At 41.3% G+C, this 26,995-nt stretch overlaps 10 protein-coding genes across 15 annotated transcripts; 6 read left to right on the top strand and 4 right to left on the bottom strand.

Moving 5' to 3' along the window:
* Positions 1-1,089: 1,089 nt before the first annotated feature.
* LOC108659393 (polycystin-2) lies at positions 1,090-3,653 on the top strand. Its single transcript, XM_018112286.2, has 8 exons — positions 1,090-1,243; positions 1,305-1,686; positions 1,981-2,193; positions 2,255-2,483; positions 2,555-2,785; positions 2,860-3,102; positions 3,161-3,432; positions 3,496-3,653. Exons 1-8 carry the CDS (start codon positions 1,129-1,131, stop codon positions 3,608-3,610), a joined length of 1,800 nt encoding a protein of 599 aa, XP_017967775.1. The 5' UTR covers positions 1,090-1,128; the 3' UTR covers positions 3,611-3,653.
* Positions 3,654-5,804: 2,151 nt separating this feature from the next.
* VhaPPA1-1 (Vacuolar H[+] ATPase PPA1 subunit 1) lies at positions 5,805-7,376 on the top strand. 3 transcript variants are annotated; one of them, XM_089258074.1, is made up of 3 exons: positions 5,805-5,961; positions 6,020-6,679; positions 6,751-7,376. In XM_089258074.1, exon 2 carries the CDS (start codon positions 6,041-6,043, stop codon positions 6,677-6,679), a length of 639 nt encoding a protein of 212 aa, XP_089114200.1. In that variant the 5' UTR covers positions 5,805-5,961; positions 6,020-6,040; the 3' UTR covers positions 6,751-7,376. The 3 variants fall into 3 exon arrangements, with proteins under 3 accessions (XP_089114200.1, XP_017969240.1, XP_017969239.1); XM_018113751.3 differs by having other exon boundaries at positions 6,020-6,685; XM_018113750.3 differs by having other exon boundaries at positions 6,020-6,685; positions 6,742-7,376.
* Positions 7,377-7,581: 205 nt separating this feature from the next.
* Positions 7,582-8,780, top strand: RpS5b (Ribosomal protein S5b). The gene is made up of 3 exons (XM_018098162.3): positions 7,582-7,818; positions 7,916-8,486; positions 8,549-8,780. The coding sequence occupies exons 2-3, from the start codon at positions 7,929-7,931 to the stop codon at positions 8,714-8,716; spliced, it is 726 nt and encodes a 241-aa protein (XP_017953651.1). The 5' UTR covers positions 7,582-7,818; positions 7,916-7,928; the 3' UTR covers positions 8,717-8,780.
* Positions 8,781-9,184: 404 nt separating this feature from the next.
* On the top strand, positions 9,185-9,932 carry VhaPPA1-2 (Vacuolar H[+] ATPase PPA1 subunit 2). The gene has a single exon (XM_018098137.3). It carries the CDS (start codon positions 9,274-9,276, stop codon positions 9,895-9,897), a length of 624 nt encoding a protein of 207 aa, XP_017953626.1. The 5' UTR covers positions 9,185-9,273; the 3' UTR covers positions 9,898-9,932.
* LOC108649129 (RRP15-like protein) lies at positions 9,887-10,826 on the bottom strand. Its single transcript, XM_018098136.3, has one exon. It carries the CDS (start codon positions 10,750-10,752, stop codon positions 9,934-9,936), a length of 819 nt encoding a protein of 272 aa, XP_017953625.1. The 5' UTR covers positions 10,753-10,826; the 3' UTR covers positions 9,887-9,933.
* Positions 10,827-10,980: 154 nt separating this feature from the next.
* On the bottom strand, positions 10,981-12,621 carry LOC108649000 (uncharacterized). The gene is made up of 6 exons (XM_018097988.3): positions 12,412-12,621; positions 12,118-12,354; positions 11,921-12,061; positions 11,704-11,859; positions 11,186-11,641; positions 10,981-11,118 (listed from the first exon to the last, which is right to left on the bottom strand). The coding sequence occupies exons 1-6, from the start codon at positions 12,619-12,621 to the stop codon at positions 10,990-10,992; spliced, it is 1,329 nt and encodes a 442-aa protein (XP_017953477.1). The 3' UTR covers positions 10,981-10,989.
* A 124-nt stretch (positions 12,622-12,745) lies between these two features.
* On the top strand, positions 12,746-13,800 carry LOC108649001 (tRNA-splicing ligase complex subunit RTRAF). Its single transcript, XM_018097989.3, has 3 exons — positions 12,746-12,887; positions 12,949-13,278; positions 13,346-13,800. Exons 1-3 carry the CDS (start codon positions 12,827-12,829, stop codon positions 13,699-13,701), a joined length of 747 nt encoding a protein of 248 aa, XP_017953478.1. The 5' UTR covers positions 12,746-12,826; the 3' UTR covers positions 13,702-13,800.
* On the bottom strand, positions 13,749-14,287 carry LOC108649002 (uncharacterized). The gene is made up of 2 exons (XM_018097990.3): positions 13,958-14,287; positions 13,749-13,897 (listed from the first exon to the last, which is right to left on the bottom strand). The coding sequence occupies exons 1-2, from the start codon at positions 14,130-14,132 to the stop codon at positions 13,782-13,784; spliced, it is 291 nt and encodes a 96-aa protein (XP_017953479.1). The 5' UTR covers positions 14,133-14,287; the 3' UTR covers positions 13,749-13,781.
* Positions 14,288-14,495: 208 nt separating this feature from the next.
* alt (SMC superfamily domain-containing protein aluminum tubes) lies at positions 14,496-23,919 on the top strand. Of its 4 annotated transcripts, none has more exons than XM_018112912.3 (6): positions 14,496-14,647; positions 19,083-21,194; positions 21,716-21,826; positions 22,052-22,507; positions 22,572-22,694; positions 22,755-23,919. In XM_018112912.3, exons 2-6 carry the CDS (start codon positions 19,152-19,154, stop codon positions 22,761-22,763), a joined length of 2,742 nt encoding a protein of 913 aa, XP_017968401.1. In that variant the 5' UTR covers positions 14,496-14,647; positions 19,083-19,151; the 3' UTR covers positions 22,764-23,919. The 4 variants fall into 4 exon arrangements, with proteins under 4 accessions (XP_017968401.1, XP_089119303.1, XP_017968403.1 ...); XM_018112914.3 differs by lacking the exon at positions 14,496-14,647 and adding an exon at positions 14,841-14,958; XM_018112913.3 differs by lacking the exon at positions 14,496-14,647 and adding an exon at positions 16,929-17,892.
* Positions 23,920-24,304: 385 nt separating this feature from the next.
* Mps1 (dual specificity protein kinase monopolar spindle 1) lies at positions 24,305-26,774 on the bottom strand. Its single transcript, XM_018112917.3, has 5 exons — positions 26,482-26,774; positions 26,325-26,423; positions 25,231-26,259; positions 24,614-25,169; positions 24,305-24,545 (listed from the first exon to the last, which is right to left on the bottom strand). The coding sequence occupies exons 1-5, from the start codon at positions 26,586-26,588 to the stop codon at positions 24,426-24,428; spliced, it is 1,911 nt and encodes a 636-aa protein (XP_017968406.1). The 5' UTR covers positions 26,589-26,774; the 3' UTR covers positions 24,305-24,425.
* Positions 26,775-26,995: the final 221 nt, after the last annotated feature.

The raw sequence follows: 26,995 nt of genomic DNA, 5'->3' as shown, positions 1-26,995 counted from the left end.
TAATAAAAATGATGCAAAAACTTTGATATGTACATATACATATATTATATATAAGCTAACATTTAAATAAATTCATTATATTATATTAAATATTAGTTAACATATATACAAATACAAAAGAAAAGAGAGAGAGAGAGCTGCATGAACTTGTTTATTCAAACCCTTTCATTCAAGATAGGGAAACCCAACACATTTCTCCAGCCCAGCGTATTACAGGGTATATAAAACATTCGCATATGCTAACGATTGATAGCGCATTCTTTTTATGTTGTTTATTGTGATGCACTCTAAGTGCAGAGCAAGAGTTGATGTCGACTGGTTGTCGTTGTTGTTGTCTGTTGCTGTCGTTGCTGTGGTTGTTGTTGTTGTTGTTGTGTTTTGTAGTGTTTGTGTCTGAGGCAGCACGGCTTCAAATGCAACATTTCACCGGAAAGGAGCGGAAGAGCTTTTATATGCCCGGTCTACTTCCGGTCCATGGCAGGGCCAAGTTGTTGCTTTTTGTTATCCTGGCCGAGTGGCTAGCTCGCTTGGCAGGCCGTTAACAATGGCAGCGCCTATGCATATGCCAGAGATCCCTCTGCCTCGGCGCAGTCAAGTGCTAACAAAGTGTTGCATACTTCAAGGCGACGCCCTTAAACTTCCCAGCTGCAGTCTAATAAATGGCCATAAGAGTGCCATACACCAGCTCTCTCAGCCAACGCCACTCAGAGACCATTCAATCCCAGCACTTGGGAGCGATTCGATTGTTGTTGTATACCCTAGGATGATTTACTTACAGTGTGATGGACTCGCATAGTTAAGCTAGTCTAATATGGGATGTGTTATAGTGTAAAACTAGATTCCATAGGATCGCTCTAAAAGATAACACTAAGAATATTTCAAAATATTTTTCTATGATTTTCATTCTATCTAAAAACCACAGCTGCCAGAGAGAGGGAGAAAGAGAGAGAGAGAGAGAGAGAGAGAGAAACAAAACGAGGGGGTTGCCATCAAAAATACAAAATTATAGAGACTTAAATATCTAGAACGAGGATCTCCATCTTTTGAAAATAAATCACAGTTGAGTCGTTATCCTCTTTGCCTATTTACTCAAATATATCGATAAAAAAAAAAATTATATTTAAAGATATGCCGGATCGTAATACAAGGAAACCATCATACCAGATTCTTAGCGAACAAAAAATTCGAATGATCATAACAGAATTTTTTATTCTCCTGATTCTGCTCGTTTGCACGCAATTAAGTGAGTATATCGACAGTTATACGTGGGTCCACCTATCATCTATCTAACTATGCACGCACAGTTACAGAAACCGCGGTTCACAAATACTCCTACTATAGCTACACGCAGACAAAGAATGCATTCGTTAGGGAGTCGAACTACAGGTCACACCATAAGTACATTGGCCCGGTTTTCAAAAATGTACAGAAAATATGGGATATATGGGATTTTGCCACATATAATTATCTATATATTCTACACAATGAGAAAAACTTAACCAAGGATAAGAGAACAGAATTTCCACATCTATTCAACATGGGACTAATCATTGGTGTACCAAGAATACGACAGATACGCGTCAGGGACATGCATTGCCCGCAAAAAATCAATTTTTTCGACTTACACGGAAAGAAGTGTTATCCAAGTTATTCATATAAGCGTGAGTTTAAAGGAACCTTTCAGCAGTAAGTAAACTTTGGCTAACATCTTTATATTTTTTCGGTTCTCCTCATAACTCTCCAACTTTTTGCCCGAACCTTCATAAATTAAAGCTAATTTGTAGAGTTTATACTCATCAAAATACCTCTTAACATCTTTCCTCATATGTTCATTGTTATCCCTCTCACTCCTTTCTATCTCTCTCTCTCTATATATATATATATATATATATATTTCTCTCTCTCCGCTCTCTTAGCAATTTCCTTCTTGTAGTCTAGTCTAATTAACATACTCGATCTATTTAATCTCGACCATTATAGGGTAGACTACGTGGCAGATGCCAAACGTCTGAAACCAACTTTTGTCAGATACGCCGGCGGAGGATTTTCGATTAACCTGGATTACGATTATGAAACTAATAAGAACTTGTTGAGGAATCTGAAGAGATCGAAATGGATTGATTCGGCCACACGTCTGGTTGTAATCGAATTCAGTGTCTACTTCGAGGACATCAATATGTTTCAGGTTCTTAAGTGAGTTTCACGATCTGTTAAACTAATTATTGCTCTACTAAAATCACATTACGCATTTCAGACTAATGTTCGAAATCATGCCGACGGGACTGGTGACGCCCTCAGAATTCATACAAGGCATTCAGCTAAACAGCTTCCTAACCTTTACACTCTTAACCATTTCTGCTGGACTTATCTTTTCCATCATCGTTATTTACTATACATATGTTGAAATTCGGGAAATTAGATGGGTCGGCGTATCGGCCTACAAGAATAATATCTATAATTATGTTGATGTATTCTTCCTGATTGTGAGTGAATTTGAGCTCCATTCCGATTTCACGTTCGATCTCAGAATCATTTCCTATGTCCATTCATTTAGGCAGCATACTGCGTGCTGTTTTATAATATCTGGCACGTAGTGACGGTTCGAGACATCGAGAAAGCCTACGAAAAGAACCGCAGTGGATATATAAATTTGGACAAGCTGAGTACAGGCTGGAATGTGTACCTACATATGTTGGGCATCATGAATGCGTGTGTTTGGCTCAAGCCAATACGATTCGTCTCGTTCCACAGGGCTATTCAACAGGTGCTGGCTGCCATGAAAGTGGTAGGTGAAGTATTGCAATGCTCCCATTTGGTTTTCGGTTGCGTTAAGTAAGCCACCTCCATCCCCGATTGCAGTCCATTAAAAGCATATTGGGTTTATGCTTCTTCTGTCTGATCTCGATTTACGCATTCGCCCAGTTGGGCTGCATTGCATTCAGCCAATCGAACGAGGAGTATACAACTGAGTTTTCATCCATACTTGCCCAGATTCGATTCGTTATGAACGACATCTCCTATAGCTCTCTGGAAGATGCTCACGGAGTGCTCGCACCATTCTTCTTTGTTGTTCTCGCTATAGTCGCCTATGCCATTATCTTGGTAAGTCCCACTTGGCCTTCGAGGCACCACAACGATTCTCAATTGACGCAAGTTTTAGAATCTATTCAAAGCGATTTATCTGAGCGCCGATTCGGCTGTGAAGAAGCAATTGATCGTCAATGATATTGTAATAGCTCGCATGCTGCAGCTCGGCTTCAAGCGTTACCTTTACTTCTGGCGCAAGCGTAAAACAGAGCAGATCGACCTGACGTCAAAGCTGCGACCTAGCGAGAAATTGCCTGGGATAAGTGAGGAGAACCAAGCGCAACCAAGACCAAACCCCACTCAACAAATACAAATAATTAACCAGCTTCGCGAGCAACTGGCAATGTGAGTTCACGTTATTGATATAGCTCTTAAATAGTGATAATCTATCCTCATACTCCATCCTAGTGAGAGCGAGAAGTGTGCGCGCATCGAAAGAATTATGGAGATAATTGTGGACATAATGGAAAACATTGAAAGGCTACACAACAACAATAATATATCAAAAGAAACGAAATACTAATTGAGATTAATTTGTAGAAAGTATACTTAGATGTATATATACGGGTTGTTTATAAATGTTTGATGTCATTGTTTTCATTACATAATCATCATAATCATCATTAATCTGTGTGGGGCTATATACAGTATATATGTATATTCCCATACCTATACCTATACCTATACCTGAATGTGTTATCCCATTGAGCCTGAAATTGTGGTAGACTATGAAGAAGTCGTCTTTAAGAGAACTATAGAACAGAATTAACAGCTGTCCATGCCATCTGATAATTATAAATATTCATGTACATACACTATTTAGCATATCAACATCTGTATAAACATATATGTATGTATATCTGTCTCTGTCTCAGTCGCTCTGCCTAACAAAGGCAAGTGACGAAGAAGAAGTACAGAAGATCATTGCAGTTGTCTAACTGTATGCAACAGTATTCATTTGGTATTTATATTCACGTAAAACGAAGCTAGAATGCTTGCGGTAGCAGAGGGTGCTCCTATTGGTCACTTAAAGCTCGTCTGCAGAAGAGAGTGTTCTCATTGGTCACTTGAATCATGAGTGCAGCGACATCTACCTGCCGTCGGGCTAAACATTTGAGAGAGTTGCCATATATAAAGAGCAGCAGCTGCAGCATTTCTTCAGTCGCCCAGGCCCGGTGGGGGTCAATCGTTCGGTGAATTAAAGTGAAGTGAAGTGATGTGAAGTGATGTGAAGTGATGTGAAGTGAAGTGTGATCGTTCAGCTAAGCATTAAAGACTTGGAGGAAATACTTAAGGGAAATAATTAGGGAAAATACTTTGAGGAAATTCTAAGAGGAATGATCGTTCGCTCAAGCAATAAAGACTTTTGGGAAATATTGTGCTCAGCAGAAATACTCACAAAAATACTTAAAGGAAAAATATTTACAGAAATCACTTAACCAAATTAGTATACCTCATTTTTTTAATATATTAATATTATGATGAAAGAGAAATTACAGATTAGCTTATTCCGCGCTCTAGGTAGTCAAGAGCTATCAGCACCCACTTCTCTGTTTCTGTCGCGACGCGTCGAAAAAACGCTTCTTAACGCTTCATTTTCACAAACCTTGCCCATTTTCTTGATATTGTTAGGTAATTTCAATTTTTGAAACTTTAGACTTAAATTGAAATCGCAAACGCCGCGTCGCACCGCACCCCACCACACCGCAACGGCCGCCCCCTCGGCCTGCGCACCATTTGCCATTTGCCTAAATGAATGCGGATGAACAAGGAGCGTGTCGGTCGGGCCTGAGAGATAAAGCGCGCACACAAAAATAAGTCAAGAGGAAAAAAAAGAGCACAGGTTAATGGATTTTTCTTGTGATATTTGACTTGAGACACACGGCGATGACCACCCGACCCCACATACTCCACACTCTCACTATATATATATATATATATATATATATTTTTTTTTTTTTTTTTTTTTTTTTGACCTTAAGACGATTTTCATTTTATTTTCACTCTTTATGCTGTGGCGGATTTTACAAGTGAAAAAGTTTACATTTATTATCAAGATGTCTAGAGTGGGCGGCTCCATTTTGGAGGGACAACAAACAACACATTACGTTTAATTGAATGTTGCGGTTGTCGCTTGTCGTCGGCACACGACAACAACAACAACGGCAACAAGGAGACCATTTTGATGCCCGCTTGGGCTTGGGCTGAGCTTTTGTGTTTGCTGGGCACGCGCCCAAGACGAACAAAAATTATAATGTAGTGTAAATATTTAATGGTGATGTGGCTTTAGATTATGTTGCCATCACGTGGCCGCTGTTAAACGTGTGCCCTGCTGCTGCGAGCCACTAACATGGCCAATTCAATGAACTGTAAATTTCACTGGTTGTTGTGCGTATTTCGGGCCGAACTTCTTTTACGCATACAATGCATATAAAAAAATTTAAAAAAAAAAAAAGATGTCATAACTTATTTGTATGTGCGAATCACTGAGCTGCGGACAGAGATAATAAAAGCGAAATGAATATGTAAATGCAATTTGCATATATTTCAGTGAAAATATCTCATAACTTATGCTGTTGGCAGTAAGTGAAATTTGAATTTTACGCGCGCTGCACACTGGCGCCATCTATGTTGAACTTTTGTAAATGCAATTACTCACTGAATTCTATAGCAATCTGCATTTGGTTGAAAGCGTGTATCGAGTATTTTAAGTCGAAGTTCTTTGACATTTGACATATCGAGAGCATATCGATTGCGTGACTTACTCGATACCTTGTGATAGAGAAAATGTACGTCATGTGATTGTGGATTCTTTTTTTTCGCACGAAGCAGTCACCTGTCGGCCGAGAAAAATACAATTACGCCTGCAATTTGGTAAATAGCAATTAATTTTTGTTTAAATTCGGATTTTATACAGTGTTTTAAACAATAGACAGACCAAAAATCGTGCAAGATGGCGCCCCAAATACGCACAGTCGTAACGCAAACATTTCTATGGCTCTTCCTCGCCGCGGCCACAATCCTCATCCTCTACTTTGTTATGACTGGCAAGGGCGAACGCGTGAGCGTTGGTTGGTTCCTGACCACGTCCAGTCCGTACATGTGGGCCTGTCTGGGCATCGGATTATCTGTTTCCCTGTCTGTCGTTGGCGCTGCCCTTGGCATTCACACCACGGGCACCAGCATTGTGGGCGGTGGCGTGAAGGCGCCACGCATTAAGACCAAGAATTTGATTTCGGTTATTTTCTGTGAGGCTGTCGCCATTTACGGCCTCATCACTGCCATCGTGCTCTCTGGTCAGCTGGAGCAGTTCAAAATGGAAAATGCGCTCGCCAACGAGACCGTGATGAACACAAACTGGTTCTCGGGCTATTTGATTTTCGGTGCAGGCCTTGCCGTCGGCCTGGTCAACTTGTTCTGCGGTATCGCGGTCGGTATTGTTGGCTCCGGAGCAGCGCTTTCGGATGCTGCTAATGCTGCATTGTTTGTCAAAATTCTGATTGTGGAGATCTTCGGCTCAGCCATCGGTCTCTTTGGTTTGATTGTGGGCATATATATGACATCCAAAGCTAAAATGGGTGATAAGGATTAAGTGGCCGTGAGTATTAACTAATTTTAATCGATATACAACATTCGTCAAGCACTTAACTAAAGTTTTTACAGTATGTGTCACGCGCCTCATCAAAAAAAAAAAAAAAAAACAAATAGATACTACAAAAACAAAAACCACAATCAGTCATCAAGCCATTCCGACATATAAGACACAACAACAACGGTGTTCCATCTTTTGGAAATTACAAACTCGATATACGCAGTTACTGTTTCAGGCGTAACCCTCGCCCCCTCTGCAGCGCTCACGACAACATGGGACTTTAGTTACTTATTAAGTTATAAAGTTACAAAAATCTATAATTTTTACGCCGCGCGCGTTTCGTTAATTTTCAGCATCATACGTTAAATGCGCGCTGTGTAAAAATTACATTGATTTATTTTCTTATATTGTTATCAGTTTAATTTATAAGTGTGCGAAAAAAAACCAAGTGTGTGTGTTTTTATGATATAGCTATATGTAGTTGTTTATATTATTTGTTCATTTTTGGCACTTGTATTTCTAAAAAACAATGTATTATATTAACTACAACTCCAAATAATAAACATAAAACTGTATAATCTTATGCTTCTGCTAATGCAGAAGTACTAGAAAGTACTCCAACAATATTATTACTATAGAAAGTATTCCATATTAAAAGCTATTAAATACATACGTTTTGTTAAACAATCCCCAATAACTTGACTGATCCAACTTTAATCATTTGCACATCGACTTTTTGCATGAATCCATGAAAATTCCACTTCTATTTAAATTAATTTATTGTAATGATTTAATTAAACCGATATTACAAATATTGGCGATAGCTTAGCAAAGTATGCAGCATCTGTATCGAACGGTATCGAAATGGCTTTCGAACATTGTTTCATTCGCCGTTTCTGAACAAGGACACCAAAAATTGTTAAGGTTGTATTACTTTTTCTAATACAAACCATGGTTGATTGCTTGCCCCGACAGTAAATAATCGACTACAGGAACAACTATAGTTTAATTGAGCGAACTATTGGCTCAACTGTCATTTTCAGTCTAGCAAAGTCACGTTGTCAGCCTGATCAAACTCTTTTTGTCTTCTGCTTTCAACCGAAACGGTCGAATTTCTCTGAGCTCCTACGGTAAGCAATGTAAGTTTTTGGAAAGAAAAAAAAAAAAGGAAAGAAAAGGAAGAAAAAAACTGAGAAAAAGAAATATAGCTACTGAAATAGTTTCGTCCCTGTTTAGAACTGCATCGAATATGTCTGACTACGGAGAATCCACTTTTGAGCCTGGCTACGATAATTCAGAGTCTCATCAGCTGCAAGACGCAGGTCAAGGTGAGCAAATCGAAGATGCTGCCTGGGAGGAGGACGATATGAATGGCTTCCAACAGTCGGCCATCAATGACTGGCCCGAAATTAAGCTATTCGGTCGCTGGAGCTGCGATGAAATCACAATTAGTGACATTTCGCTGCAAGATTACATTGCTGTCAAGGAGAAGTTCGCTCGCTATTTGCCGCACTCGGCTGGACGCTATGCAGCCAAACGTTTCCGCAAGGCCCAGTGCCCAATTGTGGAGCGTCTGACTTGCGGCCTAATGATGAAGGGACGCAGCAATGGCAAGAAGCTGCTCGCTTGTCGCATCGTCAAGCATGCTTTCGAAATTATCCACTTGTTGACCGGTGAGAATCCGCTGCAGCTCACGGTCAATGCCATTGTTAACGCTGGGCCACGCGAGGACTCCACGCGCATCGGACGCGCTGGCACTGTGCGTCGTCAGGCCGTCGACGTATCGCCATTGCGTCGCGTTAATCAGGCAAGTGCTGGGTGGTCCTAACAACATATTTTCCTAACGCCAATCCTTATATCACACTCCAGGCCATCTGGTTGATCTGCACAGGCGCACGAGAGGCTGCTTTTCGCAATATCAAGACCGTTGCCGAGTGCCTGGCCGACGAGATGATCAATGCAGCCAAGGGCTCATCCAACTCTTATGCTATCAAGAAGAAGGATGAACTCGAGCGCGTGGCCAAATCTAATCGTTAAATGCTAATTTAACATGCCAAAACAGAAAAACCAAAATCAAACAAAAAACGAATTGAATTTAAAACGAATATGTGCTATATGTATGTAAAAACAAAAAACTTCAAAAAAAAAAAGTACACTAAACCAATAAAAATAAACAATAATGAATATCTGAAAATAAACAGTCTAAATAATTTGAAAAAAGTATGTATAATTCAACTTAACCTAAATGCTGGCATTTTTTCATTCAAATAAGGCGTTAACGGTGAATGAGCATGTGAGTCCAGAACGAGTTGTCAGAATTGAACTAGTTCCCCATTCAAATATGGCGTTCATTGTGCAACAGTACTTTTGTAGTTGTTGCATTACCAGTTACCATTTGAAGTATTAATTATTTATTCGCATCGAAGCTCAACTGTCTAAACAAAGAGCTTTTGACGTCAGAGGCTTCGTTTCAATCTTGAAATTTTTGAAATACATGTCAACAAAAATAAGCAGAGATTTAATTTCATTGGTTAATTTAAGTATTTGCAGAATTGATATACATAAGTACGTTTAATTGGGAAAAGAACAAAATAATGGGTATTCGCACAATTTGTCTTATATTCTTTGGCCTGTGCCTTTTTGGAGTCCTGGCCTTCATTCTGGGCAATGTGATGACTGACCTAGGAGAACGGTCAGGCTTGAGCTGGTTCCTGCACACAACTAGTCCCTACATGTGGGCCGGTCTGGGCGTCGGCCTGTGCGTCTCACTATCCGTTGTGGGCGCTGCGATTGGCATTTTCATGACGGGCGTCAGCATTGTCGGAGGAGGGGTGCGTGCGCCTCGCATCAAAACCAAGAATCTAATATCTGTGATATTTTGCGAAGCCGTTGCCATTTACGGCCTAATCAGCTCGATTGTGTTCTCCGGGAATCTGCAGACCTATGTGATCCACAATGTGATCAACCATCGCAAGATCATGACGCGAAACATATTCACGGGATACGCCACCTTTGGCGCCGGCCTGTCTGTTGGTCTGGTGAATCTCAGCTGTGGCATATGCGTGGGCATTGTGGGCTCTGGAGCAGCTCTAGCGGATGCCGCCAATTCATCCTTATTTGTCAAGATACTAATTGTGGAGATCTTTGGCTCAGCAATTGGACTGTTCGGATTGATTGTGGGCATTTACATGACGTCTAATGCGGAAATGGTTAATTAATTCATTTTTTATTAAAAACTATAACTTAAATACTATTTATTCATCGTCACTATCTTCTGCGCTGTTCGCATCCTCTTCCCCTTCTTCCTCGTCCTCTTCATCCCAATGCTTGATTTTCTTGTTGGTCATGAAGTCCTCGCGCAGCACATTCCATTCGGGTTTCTTTTTATTGCCAGCGCCTTTTGTGGGCTTGTCGTCATCTTCATCTTCATCAGTCGTCGACTCCGGCTCCTCCTTCTTCACGGCGTTGTCAATTGCCGTGGACTTGGAGCGTTTACCGCTCATCAATACGTCCAGGAACTTGCTCTTGTCTATGTTCTTGCGCACTGCGTCCTTTCGGCTGTCCAGCGGTCCGGCCTCAGCCAGCTTCTGTTCAAGATCCTTCTGTTGGATGCGCACTGCATTAAAGAACTGAACCGTGCCTCGTGTCGCCACCTTGCGCAGATTCCGTTCTCTCTCAATATCCTGTTTATCGGGCTTAACACGTAGTTGCAGTGGCACATTTTTGCGCTGTTGACGCTTCAGTTCCGCATCAAGTGCGGAGCCCTTCTCTTCTTTGATATCCTTTTCCGTCTTGACCTCAACTTCTGTTCCATCGATCTCAAAGTCGTAGCTCTTTTTATCTTTACTGCTCTGAGCATCGTTGGGCTTCAGTTTCTTGGCTCGCGAGAGAACTGTCTTCTTTTGCTTCTCAGGTGGCTTTTGCTGCAGCAGCTTGGCAATTGTTCTTGCCCAAGCGGGATTGCCTTCATTGTCGCATTCATCAATTTTGTCTTCTTCCTCATCGTTCTCTGAGGCAGAAGACGCTTCTACGTCTTCGGTAGGCGGCGCTCTCTTCTGGGACAACAGCGCCATCAATTTAATGAATTATTAAATGTATATTCTATTAAAATATTTGTATTCGCGGTTAGCACGTGGGAGCATCAAGTTGATGCCATCAACAATAAATTTGATGCGATCAGCTGTTCAGAAGTGTTGAAAAGTGTAATTTGGATTTGAACTAGTTCCGAGCCCCCAGCTAACGCGCAAATTTAAATTAAATTGATTTCAATCCAATAAATTAAAAATACCATATAACAAATCTTTTCATGTTTATTTAACAATGATCAGCGATAAATTCTCCAGCGCAGTCAGGTAGGTCTTTAGATTACACGGAGTTTGATTATCCGTGGAACCGCTTTGCAGTTGATAAATGAAAATCTGTATAAACAGCTGCGTTAGCTAAGAAAAAAATATTTTAGCATGTAAGAATATGAAGTAAAATGAATGTTATTGTAGTTAAACTAACCATTTGGACTTGTTTATTGCCTTGATGGACGGTGACGCCTTCTAGAAGCACAGCAACAAACTTCGCATAAAACTCTTGCAAATGGACGTGCAACGCTTGGAGAGGAATCGGCAGCACACACACTAGAAAACAGCGCTGCATCTCGACCAGCAGCTTGGTAGCCGCGTCTACGCTTCGCAACAGCTTTTCAGACTCCAGCACAAGCATTTGCAGTATACTCTTTGCCCACCGATAACTGGTGCAGACATTCAGGGAGGCACACACCTGCAGGCATTCAGTCAAATGATTTGACTGCGTTAAGTCAGTGGCTAAAGCTGCTGCGATTTCATTCTTGTTGATGGCAAAATAGTAGCCAAGCTTTGTTATGAAATGCATTAGGGAAACCGACATTTCTGTACTTGAGGCCAGTGAAATATTTTGGATTAGTCGCTCGAGCATGTCATCGCAATGATTCCACTGAAAAAACAAAGGCTTTGCTTAACTTATAAAATAAGAAAATGCGCCAAGAATCACTGTACCGTAAAAACATCCACATTCATGAAATGATCCAAGCATAGTAAGAGGCAATCCCAATTGCAAATTGTTCCGCTAAGTGTTTCCATGCTCTGGACATCCCGGAAGACGTTCTCGTAAATAACACTTTGCACATTCAGTTGCTGAATATCATCAGGGCGCTATGTGAATAAATCAGCTCTATGAATATAAAGCATATGAAAAGTTTAGTTATATGCTTACTCCATGTTTTAACATCAGTGTAAATATGCGCACGCCCAGTTGTTTGTATTCCGTCTGAAAGCTCTCGCGCACATTGAGGCCCACTGCTAAGCTGAAAGCAAGCATTTGCATGGACATCTTGACATCGTTTATGTGTCGATGCTGCAATACTAGTTAATTAATAAAAGGTCAATACAATGTATTACTCATTATTCAACCTCCAAGTATCTAACGTAGCCATGAACCGCGCCCGGCTGTCGCTTCCAGCAGTTTTTATGCAGCTTTTCCTCATAGTATTTGAAAATAAAATTTTCCTCTGCTTTATTGCAGTTGGAAGCCAGTTTTCGAAGCAATTGATTCGCATTCCGCAGCAATGGTTCGCAATCGCTATTAAGGCGGTAGATCGTCGGCGAAGCGGTTAGTTCACAGAGCAGCAAAACGAGCTTCGCTCGAATCTATAACAATCAATGCATGTAAATTAGAGGCATCGCAGTTTACCGTAAGATAAATACCTCCTGGTATGGAAGATCATATAAGAAGACAACTTCGTTTTTGTGTAGTAAATCGTATAACTTCGGCAGCTCTTGTTCGAGCATGGAATGATAGTCCTTAAAGTGCGTCGGCAGAGTCTGAACTTCATCCAGATCTACTTTAAGGCTGGGCAGCATGCAAATCTCTATCTGCTCAGATATAAGCTCAATCAGCGTATCATTTGCCATCATAAATAAACACTTTTCAAATACAATAAAATCATTTCATTGGCAGCCTAATGCTATCGATAAGTGACAGCTGTGCGAAAGTGTGCCCAGTCGTTATTCGGAATACTAAATGGTCACTTTTTTTATTTAGTGCACCCGGTCAGATTTCTTGTGTATGTTTATTTGCTAATTTTTTAAGTTGTGTATTACTAGCTAAAGGAACAAAATAATGTTAAAACTAAAGCTCGAGGCGCTGGGTCATCCAACACCCAGCGAAGTTGCATTGAGCAGTGAGTATACAAATTGTGAACGTTTTAAATTGGAATACGTTTAACTCATCCTCGCACACAGATCGCAAGGAATTTGCAAGCACAGTGCTTTGGCTAGAAGATCAAAAAATACGTCTTTATACAATTGAAGATCGCGAGAAATTGCGCAATCTGGACAACATGTTGGTTTGGGAGGAGGGTTATAAGAAATACTGCGCTGATGTGAATATGCCCCCATATGAATCCCAACTGGAGCAGCTCACCTGGTTGGTGGGACATGCAATACGTCTCGAGTACCTCGATGATCCTGCTCAATACGAAACAATCAATAGCCAGCCCGCAGGCCAGACAAAAAGCAACGGAGCGCTCTCACAGCAAAAAGTTCAAACCATATTCAATGGCAGCATAAATGGTGAGATTCGCACGTTACAATTAATAGAGCTAACAATTAATAATCATTACTAATGTTGATTGAACAGTCCACGACAAGGAGTTCATTAGTGGGGTACGCGCCTTGGCCTCAAAGCTTAAAGTGCCCTACCACCCCAACCATTTGCTGCAGCTGGAGGCCGTGGCGCGCATTGTACATGAACGCGTCGCTCCAACAGCCAGCCACAAGACGGCGGTAACTGGCACCCCTTTTCCCTTTGATAAGGGCAATGATGTTGTTTCGGCTAACGATCCGGCTCTCGATTATCCCATGCGTATTCTGCGCCTGTTGCAAATACAAAGTTTACGTCAGCTACAAACTCAAATCAACGAAACTATTGTTGCCGTGCAGAATCTAACTGCCAATCCAAAGACTGACACCAAGCTAGGAAAGGTGGGACGCTGAAGCCAGGAAATATGTCTATGTACCGATGAATAAATGTAATGAACAAATTAAATTTAACAAGCGTCTATAATTAAATGGCATCAGCGCTTAAAAAACGGATGATCTCCTGTCAATTTTTTGGGTTCCTTCGCGGGTTCCGCCTTCGCCTTTAGAAAGTCTGCGTCCGCCAAACGTGCAACACCCAAAAATCCAGCAACTATATGAACAAAAAATATGAGTTTATTTATTTCAATTATAGCTCCTGCACTACACTTACCTGCCGCAATGCTTTTCATAGCGTAGTGCTCCACAGGTGAGCGACGACGTTTAGCTTGTGAGAGTAGAAACGCTCCAATGCCGAGCATGCCAAATCCACTTATTAAGCGGCATGAGACACACTCCACGGACTCGGAGACATTGTCCCGATACCAAGCTGACAATTTACCAATCATTGTTTCCGCTGTCTGCGGGACTTTCGAAATTTCGAGAGAGTTTATTATTTAAATTTGGGTTTCTTCTAAGTTGGTTAACAGTTGTGTCGATGTTTGTTCAAACGAATGGAGAACAAAATTGTAGGTTCTATTAGTTCTTTCCAGTCGAAATATCGATATACAGCTGCAGATAAATAAACTTTTGTTTCTGTTGCCAATAGTCGATATTTAAACAAAAATAATATAGCAATATATTGTGATCTATAAAAAAAATTGTATTTTTGTAGTAAAGGCTGTAATTGTGGACTTGTCTGATTGTAATGATATTCCCGCAACTACAAATCGAAATCAAACTTCCACATTTGAACAATTTATTATTCAAGGTTGCATTAACAACTTGTCGCTAGACCACCACATTGTATCGACTATGCAACGCAGACCGCCACACTTTGCAGTGAAACAAACTCAAAGCAATAATAATCACTAATTTAAATGTTTAAAATTCAACAATAACGCTACTTCCAACTGCAAAAATAGTAAGTTTAGTATCTTCATAAAATTGGCTAAGTTTTAAAAGTTATCATTGTGTAAAAGCATATGAAAATGTAATGGAAAATAGATGCCGAAAATGAAAGAAAAAATTGCCGACGCGACAACGCTACACACACATTCTAAGACACGTACACACACGTATACAACACTTGCTTGCAAATGGCGGATGGTCCCCACAGCAAAAACTGCATGCATATACTGTGTATCTGTGTGTGTAGTTGAAGGTAGAAATATTGCTCTGTGATTTTGATGTGAAAAGGTTGTAAAATTGTCGACGTTGCAAGAAGTTGGAAAAGTAAAAAAAAACGATAATTGTATAATAAAAACAGATACATACATACGTATGCATATCTGCGCTTACTTGTGTGTGTGTATAAAGACTGGTGCATTTGTTGTTTTTGTGCGGCGCAGCAGCGACGCCCTTTTGTCTTGAACTGTAGGATTTACGTACATTGCCTTTTTGCATAGATCTCGGCTGACTCTACGCCCCCGCATCAATTTAGAGCGGCGCTTCGTTTTCTATGTACATATATATATGGATGAGAGAGTGAGTGCGTATGAGTGTGTAGGTCTGGCATGCTCCACATCTATCAAGCAAAAGACGATTGCAAACAGCCGCATATTCGAAATCGGGTTTAGGTCACTTGGCAGGCATATACATAGGCATGCATACATGCATACATACATATGTATGTACATAATATAATTCGAAGTGTTCTTTTTGTTTTCCTCAGTCTCGCCAATTAGCCGCTTAATAAGCCACGTTGAATTTTTGTCTTGTATAAAATACTTTCACTTTATGCCAATTAATTAAACGTCATTAATGTGAAATTAATATATGAGTACGCTCTTTAAAAGAATTGTTTTTAGTTATTTATTGTCTGCTTTGCCAAAAACTTTGGCGTCTGATTGTCCTATGTAAATGTGTATGAGTGTGTGTGTATGCTTGTGTGTCGTTGCCTTGCCTTTTTCGCGATGGTATCAAACAAGAAATAAACATAATTGATGTGTTGGCCCCTATATGTTGCACTCGTGCATATGTACTTGAGCGTGCGTGCGTGTGTGTCTGTTATTGTGTGGTCATTTCTTTTGACATTTACACATTGCTGGCAGACAAACAGCCAGCAGCCAAGGCGAGCCGAGCCGACACAAACGCTGCCCTGCCCTGCCCGGCCCTTCAATTTTAATACCCACTTATATTCATACAGCCTAACAGACATTCATAAAGAGGGCGCAAATAATAAATGCGCATAGTTTCCATTCATTAGACTGCCGCTACAGATTGATTCCCTTGGACACTTTTGACAAACAACATTCGTAATCAATAATCATTAACACACATCAAATATTTCTTTTGATTTCCAGTGAGTATTTTGTTGTTATGTTTTGAGAATATTCAGTGAGTAATTAAATGCGACACAAATTCAGAATTTTGTGACCCACCTGCCTAAAAGAGAAAATTAGCATCGTCAGCAGCGAACTTGATGCTTGCTCCCACGCATCGCACTCTCGAAATGGCATGCTCTCGTTATTAAGCGCACATAACAACATTGCATGTTGCATAAACATAAACATAAAAAAATGTTTTGAGAACTTTCTATAATTATCATTTGCCTGTTGCAGCAGCAGCCTGCCTGACTATCAAAAATAGCAAAAGCAAAATTGCATTTATGAATAACATAAAACAAAGGCGTCGAACGATAAAAATTACAAAAAGTAAAAGAGAAAACAAAAATGAATGAGTATTTGTGTACGTGTGCGTGTGAGCGCCCTTGTGAGAGCGAGAGAGAGTGCTCAGCACTTGCTCCGTTACCATTACAGCAATTGGGTGTGAGTGAAAAATTCCATATGGGTAGCGGCAGCTTTTTCCGACTAATTGAACAACAACAAAAAATTGGGCCATATTTGCAGTTGGCGCAGCTTGCAATCGGGCCAGCAGTAAATTTAGCAAACGACTCAGCCATAAACATATACATATGTACATATGTAAAGTTATTTAGGCACTCATACACATATACTAGTACTTGTTGCAGTTGTAGTTGTTGCTATGCTGATAATAATTCTCAGAGCTGTGCCAGCGGACCGTAGCCACAGCCAGTTTTGACTGTCATACAACACATACAACCGAGCGTATAGTCTGAATGTGTATGCATGTGTGTGTGCGTGTATATATTTGAGTACATTCCGCAGCGGCGCTCTTCCGGTTGATGACCTTTACCGGCTTTTATTTGTAGTTTCTTCTTTACGGCCGCTGGACGTTCGAAGAAATGCCGCCTTTGTTGGCATCGTTCAAGTGTAGCTGAACCCACTCAAATCGTTCTCACTGGCACACATTTAGCACAGAGCTGTTAAATGTTTCATTCCAAAACTATCATTAGACTAGACGACCGAAGTCGACGTCAGAGTAATTCTGGGTCCCTGCTACAGCTACGTTTGCGTTTCCAATGACGAATCGCAATCAGCGCACACTGTCAGTCGCAACAGCGTCGTCATCAAAATTAACTGGAATTTATAGTGCGCAAATCGACAATATTGACACAGCAAGTGATTAACACAATAAAAAAAAGTGAGATAGAAAGAGAGAAAGTAAATATGTACATATACAAGTGTACGCTGTGAATCCCCAAACAAATACCAACATGCACTGAAAAGACGTATAGGACGATTCCATTAAAGATTAAATCATATACATATGTACATACGTCTGTATATGTGTATGTGTGTATATATGTATTGCAGCAGTAAAATGTATAAGTAAAGAGCCTGAAGTTGTTAAGTCGGACCTGCTGAAATTCTTCAGTTAATAGCCGAGCAGACCTGAGCGAAGCAGAAAACATGACGTTGCTTCGAGACAGTTGCTTGCTGAGTGACAAAGACAGAGAGAGAGGGAGAGAGCAACAACCTTGAATTGTATTTGCAATTTGTGAATTCTCAAAGAAGATAAGAAGAACAGAACAAGCGGCAACAAAAGCAAACGGAGCTTACGGAGCACACTTAATATTTCAAGTTCTAACTGTATGCTGTAGCCGTCGCGTGAGCGAAAGAGCGAGAGATAGCGAAAGAGAACCAGAGAGCATTGAGCTGAGCTTTGGCATCGGCTTCACCGTTGCCGTTGCTGCTAGCTGGCACTTTGTGTCATTCGTGTTGTGTCCATTTAGCGCTCGGTACAATAGACGTTCAAGCGCGTTTTAAGCAAGAAATAAAGAAGAAGCGTAGACGATCCCACATAGTAAGTGCTTTTCAATATTTTGCATACGTGTGCGTCAAACAGTAGTGCTTTGTGTGTGTGTGTGTGTGTTTGTAAATTTCCTGTTATATTTGCAAGTCTTTCTTTGGTTATTCTTTGTGGCCAGCTTTTACTGTTCGTATCCGCTTAAGTTCAACCAAATAAGAACATTTAAAGCTCTGCTCAAACAAGTTGCTATGGGCTTGTTCAATTTCACTTATCGATGCATGTTATCGATCCCAGCCTGAAATATTCCAGCACTGATGTACATACATATGTATGTATGTACAGAAAAAATATACTGTTTAAAGTGCAACGGCTATCTCAATTACGAAACGAAAGCCCCATAAACAACATAGCAATAACAACAGGAACAGCGATATACACAATTTTTATTTACAACACATCCACCAACAATGACGATAACAATTGTGTACTTCGGTATCATTCACCGGCCGGCGAACTGATAAGCATGCGTCGTGTTCACTGCCGCCTGGCACATGCACTAACACAAACAATCAGGCACGTTCGAGTGAATGACAATTATAATTGATTTTGATTGTTGAGTCGTTGATCTTACTTTTTGTTTAATGTTGAACATTCGACGCAGCTCCAACCATCAGCGAATCACTAATTGCTAAGCTACACGTCATTGGTAATTCCACAAAAAAAAGCTCCCAACTGTTAGATGTGGAAAATATTTTAAAAATTTAATCGCCCATCAGATTTTAAAATTTCTAGTCAGCGTCGACTTTTTAAGACCACACAAAAGGCACGTAAAGACTTGTTTGTGAATCAGATATGAAGTCATACTTTTACTGAAATATAAAAGTAACAGTAGACTATTAATAAAAAAAAATTCGTGTGAATTGCTTAAACATATATTCGTTGCTTCAAAAGGTGACTAAACCTTGTATATTGAAAGACTGTTTGTGGAGTTTGCCTAATTTTATATTTAATGTTAATTAAATAAATATACTAACAGTATTTGGACAATTCACAATCATTATGATTATTAAATAATTTAGTATTTATTCAATTGAATATCTATTTATTATCTTCGCAATTTAAGTAGAAAGATAACAACGAGATAGACAAGCAAATACCCTGTAGTTAAGCACATACTAAATGTATTTTGACCAGTATATTTATTTTATTGAGGTTTTTATAACAATTTCTTTTTGCTTTTACAGCAATTCACAAAAGAATAACCACTGCGCTCTTCACACAAATATCAACTGCTGCCGGCAAAGTATGCAAATATGGATTTTCACATACTGATCGTCATTGGCTGTGTGATCGGCGCATCGCTACTGTCCTTTTTGTTCATCAACAAGATCTTCAGGCGCAAGACCTTTGAGGAAGTTGTGGCGGAGAAGCGGGCACTGAGCGCCAATTTGTATGCGCAGAACAAAAGCGGAGGCAATGCATCGTCGCAGCGCAAGCCGAAGAAGAAGGAGCTAAAACGCGAAAAGAAGCAGCGCCAGCGAGAGCAGCAAAAGGACAATGCCAGCAACAACGACCAGGAGGAGCAGGATGACTATTCCGATGGGCATTCGGAGGGCCAGGGATCAGTTGGTGTGGAAGAGGAATCGGCACAGCCCGGATTGTCCAAGCAGCATGTGGAATTCGATCCTGATCCAGAGGTCTTAAATGAGCAGCCACGCCGACCCAGCAGCGCCGAAAAGGAGAACCAGCCCAACAACGTCAACAACAATAATAACAAGAAGGGCAAAAAGGATAAGCGCAATGGCTCAGGACCCAAGGCAGCTGTTGGTATTCTGGTGAATAAGAACGAAGCCGTGGCCGTCAGGCCAGTAACTGTAGAGGAAACGCCCACTTTGAACAACTTTGAAGTGCGTGCGCCAAAGGATGTGGTGGAGCTGAAGAAGCAGGAGCAGAAGGAACGCAAGGAGGATAACAACAACAGCACCAAGCAACAGGCTCAAAAGAAAAACGGCAACGCTGCCAAAAAGGAGAAGCCCATTGCCGCTCCAGCTCTGCTCAGCGCTGCCATGGAGCAGCCCGTGGAGGTGCCACACGTGCCCAAGCAAACCATACTCAAGCAACAGTCCACGGGCTCTCCCAAGCTGCAGCACAATAACGTGAACAGCAAGAGCAACAAGCAGCAACAGCATGCGGGCAAGAAGCAGAAGGAGACGTCGCTGAGCGTGAAGGATCTCGTGCAGGCACTGGACAAACTCGCCGAGAATCAGACTATTGGTGTGTCGGCCCTGATGAATGTGTTTTCGCGCGCCGAGCTGAATCGTTCCGAGATCCAAATGCTCATCGAGTATCTGCTCAACAGGCAGCAGGATATGCCCGCCAGTCACGGCGATTGGTCGGACGACGTATGCCAGAAACTGAAACGTCAACTGGACGAAAAGGAAAAGCAGCTGGCCGAGGAACAGGAAGCTTCGATCGGCATCCAAGCCAAGTTGCGTGAACTTCGCCAAGAGATTAACACCGAGCGCGCCCAGATACACAGTCGCTGCCAGGCATACAACGAGAAGCTGTTGAGCAAGGATCAGGAGCTGGCAGCACTTAACCAGGAGCTAGCCAGTGCCAATGAGAAGCTGGCACTGGAGCGCCAACAATTCCAGGCGAAGCTGTTGCGTGAAAAGCAGGCCAGCTCCCAGGATCTGTTACTGCAGCTGCAGCGCCTGCAGCAGGACCTGGCGCACAAGGAGAAGGTCATTGCGGACATGACCAGCTTTGTGAATGCCGAGGTGCAGCAGAAGAACGAAGTCATACAGCAGCAGGCACAGCAGCTGCTCGCGGTGGAGCAGCAGCGCGACGAGCTGGAGGCTCGCCTCAACAACAGCGTCTTCGAGCTGGAGCAGCGGAGGCAACTCGAAACCGAGAATGCCGAGATTAAAGAGGAGCTGCGCAACCTAAACAAAGCCCTCGAGTCCACCAAGGCCGAGCTCGTGCAATCACAGGGCGAACTGGCGCGCGTCCGCAACACAGAGCTGCAGGAGCTGCGCCAACAGGCGGCCAAACTGGAAGCCACCAATGCCAGCCTCACCCAACAGCTCAGCCAGGCAAACAGTCAGGCCGTACAGGCTGTGCAGGCCTCCGCCCAGCAATCGGAGCAGGCCCAGGTGCAGGCCCAGGTGCAGGCCGAGGCCCTAACCAACCTACAGTCAGAGTTGCGCACCTTGACCGATAACCAAGCCACGCAACAGCAACAGACAACCGTTCTGCGGTCCCAGCTCGAGGAGGCGCAACAGCGCGCCGAGAAGCTGCAGGATAGGGAGCGACAGCTGGAGAAGGAGCTGCAGGAGCAGCGCGAGAAGAATAATGTGAGTGCTAACAACTAAGTTTATACCCAACCCTAGACAAGCTAAATGTATATACGTAAAGGGTTCCACTACGTCTGCTTCTGCCTGTTGCATACCTGCTAACAAAACCATTATACCCAAATGTTTCCCATTTTCATAGGCTTATGATGAGATGATGAGCTGAGTCATTTGTCCGTCCGTCCGCTCGAACGCACAAACTTCAATAATAACTATATATTTTATATAATATGAATTGGCATAAACGGAACAAGCTTATCAATTTTGATTGACGTAGACTGCCGACTATTTCCTGGTTTATTTAAATGTGTATTATAAAACTATGTACTAAATAGTACAGAACATTTTATGTATTGATAAACATTTATTGTACTAACTAATATTTTATATGTATGTCGATATTAACATTTACTAAACTAACCTTGCCCCCATACGATTTTCTTTGATGTGCTTTCTTTTTGTTGTTTGTGTTAATCCTTTCATCCCGCTTTGATACTAATTGCCACGTATTTGTGTTTCGTCAGGAAATTCGTATGAAAAATTGGAAGTTGATTGAAGCGTTGCAAAATGCCGAAGCAACCGCCAGATCCCCAACAACAGCAAAGACGAAAACAAATACAGCGCAAAGCGTAGGCGTAAGTGCACGCACTCCAGCATTGTTATAATTTCGATTCTTTTCATTTGATTGTATAGTTTGTAAAGAGTTATTAATAAAATATTTGATAAGCAATGACAAAAAAACAAAAACCATTTCCTTCTCCTGTAAGTCGCAACGCCTCCCGCTCTTTCACACTAACTTATGTGGGTAATTCTAGTGCAGCTGCAAATTTTAATTGCGTACATAATTTCTGAATTTGCAGCAACAACAGAAACAGTTGCAGCAGCAGCAACAGGCGGCCGCTGCCAATGGCGAGGACTTGAGCCGCGCGTCGGCCAACTCGGCCAAGGCGGAGCAGCAGCGTATCCGGGAGCTGTACCAGCGCTTGTATCCCGATGCTGTCAAGGCACACGCCGCCACCGCACTCAGCACTTCGTTCGAGGAGTGGCTGCAGCAGGTGCTCGCCACACACATTAAGCAGCAGCAGGCGGCCGCTGCAGCAGCAGCTGCGACAAACAGTAGTAATAAGTCCACGCAATCAAACAGCAGCAGTAGCAGCGATCACAATAGCAGCAGCAGCCACAACAATATTAGTAGCAATAATAGTAATTCGAATAGTAAATTCTCCGCTAGTGCTGCCGAGCAGCAGGAGCTGCAAACACAGAACCTGAAGCTGCGCAGGCGAAACGATGAGCTCACGCAGCTGGTCACCAAAACGGTAAGCTCAACCACCTGTCAATTGATGACAATGAAAATACATGAAGAACATATTCATTATGTAGAGCAACACTCTGGTGGACTTGGAGCAGCGTGCCCGCGAGCAGGATGAGCACTGGCGCGGCATTGTTAGCCAAAAGGAGCAGCTCATATCCAAGTTGCAGCAGCATGCTTCAAACGGTGAACAGGTGAGCTAATTGCTAGACTCCCTTTATGCTCAATTGTAAATTCAATTGTGATGATTTTAGGACATTTAATGTCGTCGTGTTGGATCGCCGCCCTTGATAATAAACAGCAGAACCACAACGATAATTGACAGCAATCACAACGTTTGTCGAACTTCCCAAAAACCACAACAACAAAAACAATTCTAACAATCTATTAAGTTTAAAGTTAATATTATAAATATATAAAAACATAAAAACAAGAGAAGAAAAACAAAAAAACAACTATAAAACTACAAAATAGGTGGAACAAAAACGGAAAGTAAATATTAAACGAGCCCAACAGCAACATTTAACATTTTAAAGTAGAAAAAATGATGAAATTAAGTAGTGCTTTAAAGTTTTATGTTTATATATACATATATACGTATACATATACATATACATAAACTAAACAAGCAAACAAAACTTGTGCAATGTTGAACATCTAAATGTGAAGCGAAGGAATGAATTAATATTATTCAAATTGATGATTATACACATACACATATAGAGCCTGTTAGCTGCCCGTCTGTAGTTAGGACTTGGACTCGCTGCTTAGGCAGGAGCAGCGTGCAATTGAAACCACGCCCACGCTCACAAATTGCTGCTGTTGCACCTGCATGCATACACACACACACACCCATTTATACAAAACAATTGTTTGTAATTTTGATTATTTATATAAACACATACACACAAAAACATATATATATATATATATATATATATATATATATATATATATATATACATATATATTACTATATTATATTATGCTATATTATTTGTGTTTACCTGCATTTATGAACCGCTAAAAAGTGCGCGCTAACATTTAAAGATTTGTTTGTTTCATTAAGTTAAGCAACTGAATGGAAAGTCCACTTTAATGAATCACAACGACTCACTAAAATCATACCAAGATAAACAGCTGAAAAACACATTTAGCAACTGTGAATGTCCAACAAGAAATTCCTTTTAGAGTGTACTGTGTTCCGTTAGAAAAATTGTATGTGTAACTGATTTATTTTGTATCTTCTGTTCGTTTGATTTTGTAAACAGCGCAAAGTATTCGATGTAGCCGCAGCAGTAAATATGTTAGTAGAGCAAATGGTTAGGCCCACAACAGCAACATTTAATTAAGCATATGATAAATAAAAATATAAAAAAAAATAATAATTATAATAATTAAAAAAGTAAAAAAAAACAACTATTTTTATATACATATAATAAATGATTAAAAACAAAAACATAAACTTAGTATTTAAGTAAAGGCAAATTATAAATGAACACAAACTCAAACAAATTGTTGTGCGAAGGTTACGAGAGGCAAAGGAAAGCAAATTAGCAATTAATGTCAATACTTGTTGCATTACGATAAAGTTAAATTAGGAACAAAGCAAACAAAAACAAATTGAAAAGCAAACAAGTTAAGGCAAAAGCATTAACAGATAAAACAGGTCGCAAATTCAGCATTGTTATGGATTAACACTGAACGCTGGCGTCTCCTTAAATGTGGGCGATGTGGGCGCTGCATTATAACAACTAATGATGTATAATTTATGCTAAATGAGAATTAAATACACACACACACATATGAAAATTCAGTGCATTATATTTCTGTGTTTCATTCATTTAAAATGTGTAGAGAAAACAATGGAATTATTACTGGAACTTATTACTAAATGGAGACATATTCTAATAAATTTGTATAATTCAGCGCTTGGATTCCAATTGTAGATTCTGTAGGGGTATTACCATATGGAATGGATACTTAAGCAGGTCCACGCACGAGGGCCGCTTCTTCGGATTCAGCTGTAGACAGTTTTTGACCATCTGCATGGAATCGATAATGGTTTTAGTTCGACTTTTAAATTTACTTTATACAAGCTATAAATACTCACATGCACCAGCATGAGCGGATAGTAAATAGGTAAAGCCGGATACTCGATGCTTGTGCCGGGACTGGCGATCGCGCTCATTTTTGCATTGATGTTCCTAATGTGACCGAACGGCGTCTTCTGGTACAGCAGCAGATACAAAATGCAGCCGAGCGACCAAACATCCGATTTCGTGGAAATCTTGATCTTGGGCTGATTGCTGCCACGCATTGGACTCGAACCGCTGGAGATGTCCGTGAGGGCTTCCGGACTGATGTAGTTGAATGTGCCAGCCTGTGAAAACTTGATTATGCTCGTCGAGTCCACGGCAATGTTGCTAGCAATGCCGAAGTCAATTAGCTTCAGTCGGCCGTTGACCATGAGGAAGTTGGCAGGTTTCAAATCGGAGTGAATCACTCCATTCTGGTGTATATAGTTGACTGCCTGCAGCATTTGGTAGAGTATGTTCATTAGATTATAAAGCGGTAGGTTGGTTGTGAATCCCTGTAAGATCTTGTTCAAATCACAGTCGCCCTTCTCCATTACCATATACAGTTTGGACTCTTGCCGCAGCAGTTGACTGATTGGAATGGAATTATAAATGATTTGATTTTTATAAATACTAACTTGTAATTACTTACTAGTCATAGAGCGACACAACGCATACATTGCCCTGAAGCTTTTCGAGCAGTTTGGTTTCATTGAGATAGCCCTGCACCACAACCGGATCGGCCTGTAGATCTACCACTTTTAACGCGAATTCCTGGCCCGTATCCTTGCGTCGTGCTAAATAAACGGAACTTGATCCGCCACAGCCGAGCTTCCTTATTATGTGGTACACATGGTTTTTGATTTGGAGCACATTTGATTTGGATGTTGGTTCCGGCTTGTCAGGCAGCGTAGCAGCGGGTGCAGCCGGCACTGACAAGGGCACTTCAGGCTTCTCCTGCTCAGCGTGACGAAACTCAGACTCCAGTGACTTTTTCGACTTGCCGGTGATGGGTGCTTCAACCTTTGGCGGTGGTTGAGCGGGCGTATCGGGACTCTCGCTAATGGTGTCGCACAGGGAGAAGCTAAGGCTGTCGCTTGTAAAGGGCGCAGCCCGGCTCACCGTCATGGGCGTCTGGAAGAGCACCTTCTGTGAGCGAAACTCATTGGCCAGCTCAGTGCGAGTCTTTTGGGTGGTTTGTGTGCGCGTGTTTTGCCTTGAGACAAGGCTGCAAACCTGCGGCGTTACAAATTCTGTTTCAGGTTTAGGTTGTTTTTTCATAGACGGCGCTAGGGAAGTGCGCATCGGCGTTTTGGTAGACACAGCCTTGCGTTGCTCCGTAATTGTTTGCAGCGTCGAAGGCGCTGGTTTCTTGAGTGGCATCTCCATTGCCTGTGGTTCCTGTTCCACTTGTGCAGGTGACAATTTGCCAGTGTTAGCGCTGGTGCTGCAATTGATGCCCATGTTCCCGAACCGACCAAGAAACGACAAATTCGATTCACTCGCCCGCAGAGCACCCGGAGTTTTCGAAGGAATGCCCGTGTTGCTACTGGTCAGCTCGTGCATCGGACTTAGCACAAATGAGTCGTTGAGAATGGCGCAGTTTAAATTATGATCATTCTTATTGTCCTCATCATCACTGTCCGAGTCCATCATTGTCAACTCTGCACGGCGTCTGGGACTGTAAGCGAAAATGGTCTGAAATACAGACATTGCCTTCACCCTTAAATAGGGAAGCGTACTTACAACAAGACCTTAGCTGCAGGTGCCGCAGGCCTGTTTTCCTTGACCAGTTGATGGCGTACCGCTTTGGGCTGGTCTTCATTCTCTTTATTGCCATTATCGCTACAATTAATTGATGGAATTGAGCGAGTCAATTGATCTGTTTCTGTAAACAACTTACAATGCTTCCACTTTTCTCTTATTCACTTGACTCGCATCAGATTCATCTTCTGAGTCCGTACCAAATGCTAACAAATCTCTAACATGGCGTGGGGCAGGTGTAGTCATTTGTAGCCCGTAGTTGTATTAAACCAACTTAGAAAAAAAAAATACAATTCAATTTGAATTTGTGCAACAACAAATCCCTCGCATTGTTTTATACTTATCAGAGTTGTCTTTGAATATATCGATATACCGAAGGCATTAAATTGTCCCTTCGATAAATCTTTGTGAAACCGATTTAAATAATGTTTAAAACTTTTAAATTTGTTACAAATTGAAATATTATATTAAAAGATTTTTGAAAATGTAATTTTTTAAATTTATATAAATTTGTTATCAAATTATGTGAATGTAATTTGCTTCATATCAGTTGGCATGATTTAAACATCCAATTAGAAATATAAATATCGATAGTTGCTGAATATCAAATAAAGTCCCTGGATGTTGTCTGGCAACGCCATGTAAGTGTCATT

The sequence above is a fragment of the Drosophila navojoa genome, chromosome 2, assembly GCF_054131105.1.
Source record: "Drosophila navojoa isolate 15081-1374.11 chromosome 2, UAZ_NAV_1.0, whole genome shotgun sequence".
Lineage (NCBI taxonomy): Eukaryota > Metazoa > Arthropoda > Insecta > Diptera > Drosophilidae > Drosophila > Drosophila navojoa.
This window is presented reverse-complemented; position numbering and strand designations above follow the sequence as displayed.